General features: G+C 37.3%; 1 protein-coding gene across 16 annotated transcripts in view; it reads left to right on the top strand.

The window, feature by feature from the left end:
* The first annotated feature begins 1,508 nt into the window (after window positions 1-1,508).
* The window catches only part of Rbp6 (RNA-binding protein 6), a 1,062,622-nt gene continuing 1,055,614 nt past the window's right edge, over window positions 1,509-8,516 (top strand). For 5 of the 16 annotated variants that reach the window (XM_077443420.1, XM_077443417.1, XM_077443428.1 and 2 more), the window contains exons 1-2: window positions 1,548-1,664; window positions 1,740-1,780. In XM_077443420.1, the coding sequence (XP_077299546.1) occupies window positions 1,585-1,664; window positions 1,740-1,780 (121 nt within the window). In that variant the 5' untranslated portion in view covers window positions 1,548-1,584. Of the gene's footprint in view, window positions 1,781-8,516 lie in introns of all 16 variants that reach the window. The other 11 variants (XM_077443421.1, XM_077443419.1, XM_077443414.1 and 8 more) reach the window with 5 other exon arrangements.

The following is an 8,516-nucleotide window of genomic DNA, read 5'->3' as shown; positions in this document are numbered from 1 at the left end:
TTGTTGAGGAATGCCAGTGGTTGATTTTGCCTATTAAATATGAATGATTGTTATTACTTTATCTATGTTTTTTTTTTTATGATTTTATGATTTTAATGATGTTGTGTCAATATTGTTATTTTTATAAGTTATTATTACTGTTATGATGTTATTTTTACTGAATGACCGGCCACAGTGACGCGTTGGAGATCTCTGTAATGTCACTTTGGCTAATATGTTAAATAAATAAATAAATAAATAAATCTCCACCATCTTGCTGGCACTACCGGTTTATTTATTTCGAGTATGAAAAAGTGTAATATCGTATCCGTCATCTTTATATGTATGACTAGTGACCCGGTGTACGAAAATTTGTGCTTTTACTTTGTAGTTGTATGCAAAATATATCCAATCGTGCGCACACTTCGCGCCCCTCTGTCGTCAGAGGCCACATCTCCACCATCTTGCTAGCACTACCGGTTTATTTATTTCAAGTATGAAAAAGTGTAATATCGTATCCGTCATCTTTATATGTATGACTAGTGACCCGGTGTACGAAAATTTGTGCTTTTACTTTGTAGTTGTATGCAAAATATATCCAATCGTGCGCACACTTCGCGCCCCTCTGTCGTCAGAGGCCACATCTCCACCATCTTGCTAGCACTACCGGTTTATTTATTTCAAGTATGAAAAAGTGTAATATCGTATCCGTCATCTTTATATGTATGACTAGTGACCCGGTGTACGAAAATTTGTGCTTTTACTTTGTAGTTGTATGCAAAATATATCCAATCGTGCGCACACTTCGCGCCCCTCTGTCGTCGGTGGCCACATCTCCATCTAGTCTCGTGTCATCTTGCTCGCACTGCCGGTTTATTTCGCATAGCCTCATGATATGCGAAAAGTACTCTTATTTCAAATATGAAAAAGTATTAATATCGTCTAAACTTGACCACGTGGGTTGAGGATAGGACATTGGGACAGGAAAGCTAGCCTTTTATACATATATGTATTGTATATATATATATATATATATATATATTCAATATATATATATATATATATATATTCAAGTGTTGATTTGGGTCAGTCTGTTATAGCGCTTTGATAAAAATGACATGATAAAAAAAATACTATGGATTTTTTTTCCAATTGGAATTTTTCTTCTTTGGAAAATTTAAGCCGGCACAAGTAGTGCCAACAGACTTAACGACTTGTTTGTATTAATGTATAATAGATAGGTTTTTGAATACTTTTCGCCGTTCAAATTTGCTCGAAATGTTCTCGCTCGATTCCGATAAGAGATTTTTCTCGGGGGAAAAACTCCCGAGTGGAAACCACTAGACCTCTCGCTTTCCACAGCTGATCGGAAAATGCGTGGAAAGCGACGCGTGGTGACGGCGACGAGGGCGCCTGCGGAGTGCCAGCCGGTGGGAGGGGGCTCTGCCTCCCCCACCACGGGGGCCACGCGGGGGAGGGTCGCCGGCTGGCGGAGGGGGGCCCACGCGGGGCGTAGGGGGGGCGCAAGGGGGGCGGCGGGCCGCGGGGCATGCGCGCCCGCCAGTGCCAGTCGGCAGCGCGGCACGCCACACGGCCGCATCACACATGGAGCACCACGATTCCAACCAGCCTCCCCCGCACCATCATCAGCATCAGCACCAGCAGGACATGCCCAACGATCCAGGGTGCGACTACACACACACACCACCACCAGACACCCCGCCGACACTGGACACCACTAACTCACATCTCGTTTGCAGGAAGATGTTCATCGGCGGGCTCAGCTGGCAGACCAGTCCAGGTATGACACACAACACCCACCCCTGCAACCCCCGAAACCCCACGAACCTTCAAAACACACAACTTTTAAAATGGCGCCACTTTCAAAACTTTCAAAACAACCCGATCGTCCTATCCAATCGCCCGTCAGACACCATCGATGCACTCAGTTTATAGTGAAAATGAATTTGTGCTTAAATCAGTGCAGTGCCGTTTCCTCCCCGAGGAAAAGTCTGAAGTGAAGTGTGTGTTTTCAGCGACATAACCTCCACCGGTGCCGCATTATGTAGTTGTTGTGGATGCGCGCGCATACTTCCCGCCACCCCCAAACCACCCCTTTTCCTCCACCTCTTTTCCAACTGTCCGCCCACTCGCCACCCCCTCAACGTGTGTGCCGGCGTGCCAATGTGAAAATTGATAAATCGACTGTGTTTTGTGTGGTGGGTGCATACGATGACGGTCTAGTGATTTTCCTCGAATCCTTGAGAATTTCCTTGAAAATATTTAGGCACTAATTCTTAGCAGAATCTTCAAATATTTTAGCACTATGTATATGTATTCTTCTACATCTACATACATATGTATATATAATACATAAGTTAGAAGTTGAATTTGACAATAACAAACTTTGTTGTAAATTTCATTGAAAATGCAGGTAACCAATATGTTTGGGCGAAAAAATTTAAGCATATAAATGTGATTTAACTAACTTTTTTTGGTTTGATTCATAATTTATATTGTTAACATTTAGGCAAAAATTGGGAGTAGAATTTCATTCCGAAAACTCTTCTCGTAATTTATATGATAAGAATTACGAATTTAATTAAAATTTTAAGAACCAATAAATTTAGGTCCACAAACTTTTGTATATGTATACCAAAATTTATATGGATTTGGAGTTGAATTGGATTTAAAAAAACTTTTTTGTGTAAGTTTTTCGACACTTAACGAAACTTTTTCGTGTCGAGAATTTAAGCGCCGCCGTATACGAGTTAAAAATGTAGGCAAACAAACTTTTTTCTATGGAGTGGACTTCGATGAAAAAAAAAACTTAACGTTGTATAAGTCAAATATTTGTCCACGTCGTGAATTATATTACAGAAAAAAATAGGTGGCAAACAGAATTGAGCAGAATAAAATTTAAAAACACTTTTATATGTAAAGTAAACGAATCAAATATTTGCATTCAACATGGATGATTTAAATAAAAGTACTTTTATAAATATTTTTTATATAATTTTAACCCCAAAATCACGACGATATTGTTTATATATGTGTACACATACATACATTTGTATGTAGATAGAGCACGTGTTCAAACAGTCACGTGGACTATCAATGAATTTCATTGACACACGAAACGTTATCTATTCTATTCGATCGCACAAATTTTATTATAGAACCTTATTTCATTAAAGAAACATTGCTTTTGTGTTGAAATAAAAAATAATCTTTACACATAATTAAGAAAGTTCTTAGTTAGTATCACATCTTACAGATGAATTTACATATTACGTGCATTTTTCAGGCATATGAACGCACTCTGACACGGAAAACCGCCAGTTTTCCAAATAATAAAGAAAAAATAAATGGCACGTCACTGCAAAAATGGGTCAAGCTGAAAAAAACGAGTTTTTTTTACTATTCAGCAACATCTCACAGCTCGGCAAACAAAAAATCATAATTTTATCTGCATGGGCAAATAAGTGCTCAGGAGAGATAGCGAATATATGTATGTATACATACGTGGGTATTCTGAGCAGCGGTTGGGGTGACGCTGATTTAGTCGCTGATTTCGGGACGCATTAGGTATAAATTTTATCTTATCGCCGAAAATAAACTTAAACGTCCATAAAAACGTTCCACGGTTGTGTCATTTTCTGCTCCTGCTACACCTGCAATGGACGATAACGCTCTCGGTTTACTGTGTCTATTGGAAGAGTGGCGCTTCTATGATTTACGTTCCGGCGATGCGATAAGATATAAGAGATTTTTCGACTGTTGCCGTGTGCTTTTCGTTTTACTCGAATTACCCATTCGGAACAGATAGTGTTGTTTAAAAAGTGTGGGTACGGCTCGGGTACAAGGGGCAAAGGTGGGCGAGTGCTGTCTGTTGGGTATAGCGAGACTCGTCTGCAAATACTAGGCATTTCTACGTCGCTCGTTCGGCAATCGATACGTGAGATGCATCTCGTGTGACCAACACTCTACTTTTGTGGTCGAAACTTATTATTAGACGCGGATCGTTGAACTGTAGATTGAAGTTCTGGGTGCTTTTTAGACCCCCGATAAGGAGGTTGAGGTAGTAAAAGTACATATGTTCAATACGATTGGAATTTTAGTACGCATTATTCGGGCTGTATATGCCATTAGTGAGCTGATAATAAAACGGTCAAATTGTATCAAAGGAAAATTTTATTGTATTTGATAAGAAATATTAAATCACGCTATTGTGAACAGTGTGCAGTACTGTGATCTTTAACGTCATCAACTCTTGCGGGGAACATATCTCACTTTAATAAAGCAAGTAAAGGTGTTCCTTTATGTCGTTTTATTGGAGCTTTTATCTACTCAAACAAAAAGGTTTTTACTATATACATTTACTTTTTTTATGTTTTATAAATAAAATTTCGTCTATCTTTTATCAAATAAGGTTTTGTTTTTCTCTTTTTAAAAGGCATTTTCATTTTTTTTGATACAATTGTTCTAATACAATCAAGATAATCGTAGTTATAAATATTATATACATATAAATAATTGTTTTAATCTTAGTGCACAGGGAAGCGACAGGAAACTTTCATCTGACTACCACATTTTTACAGTGACGTTGGAGATGCTGCGTGACGTTTCACTGTGCACTCATACTTCAAAACATATATGTATTTGAATATTAATTTATGACTTTCTAGTCTAGTCTTCTTATCTTTTAGACATATTTCTGACGATTACAAAGGTCGTTGACGCTTTATATTTTATACATACATATGTCTACCAGGAAGGCCTGGCAGGTTAATCCCAGTATGCCTTCCTCAACAAGCATCGATAAAAAAAAATACAGAGCATCGTCAGATAGTTCTATGGACAAATTTGACTTTTGTAGAACAGCAATTCGGTATGCTATAAACTCGAATTTTTGCGAGAGATAGGAAGGTTGCCAACATTTTGGAATCGTTTCAATGAAATCAGATAGTCTGGCCAACAGCTTTGGGCCAGAGAATGAACCTGTGACCTCAGTTGAAAGCATTACACGCTAACTATTGATCTATGCTGGTGGTGACAATATTGAATCGACTATATAGTATGAATACAAGTAGAACAAGGCCTAACAATTAAACCCCAATGCGCCTTCTTGGTCAATTACAAATATCGATATACAATTTTTAGAATAATTTTAACAAAACATCATATAGACATCTTCTATTGATAAATTTTTGATAAACTTACATTTTCGGAGCTTTTTTCTTATACAAATCGTCAAATTCGAGGTAATGAAAACCTCGAAATATGTGAGACATTTATGGGCAAATTTGCAGCATTTTTATACGAATCAGTGAAATTTGAAATGCTGAAAACTCAAAAATTGCGAGAAATGGGTAAAAGTTGCCAATTTGTTGGAACCATTTCATTGATACGATCAACCATGGTCTGGTCAGAATTAACCGGTGGGATTGAACCCGTGACCACTATGTTCGAAAGCATATATGCAAACCACTAGTCTATGTTGCTGGTTAAATGCTGCAATGGTGAGAGTGAAGAAACTTAAATGGCAATGGGCGAGTCACGAAGCTACAAAGATGAACGAAAGAAGTGCTCGAATGGTACCCGAGAGAATTTAAAGTGGTATAAGGAAGGTCACAGGGGAGATGGCTGGATGAAATCGGAAGATGAGAGTTCCTCAAAATAGTCACGAATGGAAGTGTGTTGGAGAGGCCTTCATCCAGCATTGAATCATGATGATGACACATTTGAATCCTATGGAACAGGTTGATGTACCAACCTCAGAATTTCAGATGAGTTGGTATATTTTCATACTGTCTTCGTATCTATAATTATAATATTAGAATTTAATAAAACGAGAAGCTCTCCTCTGTCCTTGCTCAGTGTTTTCCTGTTGTTTTGACATGCAGAGCACTAAGGGCAGAGAGGCAAATAGTTTCACCCCTCGGTCCATTGATACGTATGTAGGTCTGATCCATTTGATCCATTTCCTCTTTGTGCTTGTATTTTATAAGCGTACTCTAAAGGTATCAAATTTCACTGCGATGTAAATCTAAATGTACATATGTAAATTTCTCATACATGTATCGATACCCGTATCGTTACAGATCTCAACGCGATCCTTGAGATTTAGAATCCGAGTCGAATTTCTCTTGAGATGTGAGTTTTTCGCTACAATTGAGTGGAGGCAATGAAAGTAGGTATCGTCTTGATTGATTGTAAATAAAAATTGATGAATGATTATGATTGGAAACGAGGCCAAACACCTATTGCCAGTCAAGTGTGTGGTGTGCGGTAGGCATACCGTGCGAACAATGGAACCATTACCATTACGTTGGTTTCCGCGGTACGCGAGGTACGAAGGTCTTTGCAAGTCCTCAGATGCAGCAGCGATCGTCGACAATGAGCCGACAGACGTCGATGACGATGATGACGATGATGATTACCTCAATTGACATGTAATAAATGTTCTGCGTGCGGACCACGCGACCGTGTCCAATAATGTGCCCGGCGATGCAGCTCTCCCCAACATTTCCGATAGTTTATTATTATCTGCCGAAAGTTCACGTACGAAATACTCCAAGTTCACCTTTGTCGGATTGTATTTACTCTGGCAATATACTCGCACAGTGCTTTCTGAACGTTTTGTTCTCACCTTCTTGTGAGAGTCTTTCGTCGTCTATATTTTAATTTTCATTTTTGTAAATTTTGGGTAAATGCATTAAAAAAAATGAATCAGACAAAAATAAGTTAAATATTAGTATTCGTACACTATGGGTATAGTATTCGTACACTATGGGTATAGTATTCGCACACTATGGGTATAGTATTCGTACACTACGGGGCGGTGTCTCTCAATGCCCAAACACACTGAATCGTACGGTGTGCACGTGCTCGTGGTTTCCAGCTGGAAAGGGCGTTTCTTCAGGTCATTATTAATTCGTACGATTTTATTATTCGAAAAGTTTCTTCCACATTTCTTTAAATATGTGAATCACCGCTGTGTCAATACAAAACTCTCCAGGGTGTGAATTTTAGGAAGATCGCGACGGCATGGCATAGACTAAGCATGTCAGCGGATTTTTTTCACTTTTAAAATTATATAAAAAACACATTCTGTTTGTCTGCACCTTGATGATATTTTTTGTATGAAATTGGTTTACATAATATTATGTAAATTTTAAAAATTGCTTTTTTTTTTAGCTTTATGTTATATACAAATTGCAATTCCCTGCAGTGACTTTTTTATTATAAATATTGATGCATACATACATTAATTATATTATATAAATTTTGTAATATACATATAATATGTGTAATACGATTCAAAAAGTTAAATAATTGAATTAAAACTTAATCTTATTTTTTAACTGTAATGTATTTTTTAATAAGTATAAAAATATACATATATAAAAATTATATATTTTAATATAAATACAATTTTGAACATACATTTTCGATTACATATGATTTTTTTCTATAAAAAACGCCTTGTTGCTATTTTTTTTCGGATAGATTTACTTTGTATACAAATTTATAACAGAATTAACCAAATATTAGAGTGCCAATTTTTTATTTTAATTATTAAAATAGTATGTTTAATTACTGGATTGATTTTTATTATTGTATTGTATGTACATACATATATGTATATCTCTTTACCTTCACCAAATGGCAATGAGCGGGTCACGTAGATAGAATAACGGACGATAGAAGGACGAAAGAAGTGCTCGAATGATACCCGAGAGACTGTAAAAGGGTGCAAGGAAGGCCGCAGGGGAGATGGATGGATGAAATTCAGAAAAAAATATGGGATGAGATGGAATAAAGTTGCCCAGAATAGAGACGAATGAAAACATGTTGGAGAGGCCTTCATCCAGCAGAAGATGGCGAATGGCTGTAAATGATGATGATGATAATGTATATAAAATCACACATTCCGACTGCAATTTATAATGTTCACACGCTGCCAGTCATTTATTTGTGTAGCACATATGTATGTATTTATTAAAACAAACAGTGACAGTAATGTGCGAAAAAATCTAATATCTAATATTGGCAATGATTTGCACCCCCCCCCCCATTACTTATTAGGACAGTTCATTGACTCCAAGTTTGAAAAACACTGTTTGAACGTATGTACATATGCCTGCAAATACTCCGTAATCCGTTTATAGAATATTGTAAACGTACTTCTACAATATCTCGTTGTGCGAGTAAGCGTGTATTGTACTTTTTTTAGTGTACGTTAGTCATACATGTGTGGATTTTGTTGAACATTGATCTTGTGGGTGTAGTGTAATTTGTACGAGGTACAACATGACGAAATGTATGCTCTCAATGGTCAATGAGATTCATTCTTGTGTGTTTTATTATTGTAAATAGTACTCGCCCAGTGGAAGAACGTCTTATCACACGTCGACTAGAAAATCCCAGTTTCCGTTCAATCACGATGTAATTATCGTCGTCGAGGTTCAACGATACGGTGTCACTCAACGTAATTGTGAATGTTTAATTTATTTTTAAACATAAATGGTAGG

This window comes from Arctopsyche grandis, chromosome 12 (genome assembly GCF_051622035.1).
Source record: "Arctopsyche grandis isolate Sample6627 chromosome 12, ASM5162203v2, whole genome shotgun sequence".
Classification (NCBI taxonomy): Eukaryota; Metazoa; Arthropoda; class Insecta; order Trichoptera; family Hydropsychidae; genus Arctopsyche; species Arctopsyche grandis.
This window is presented reverse-complemented; position numbering and strand designations above follow the sequence as displayed.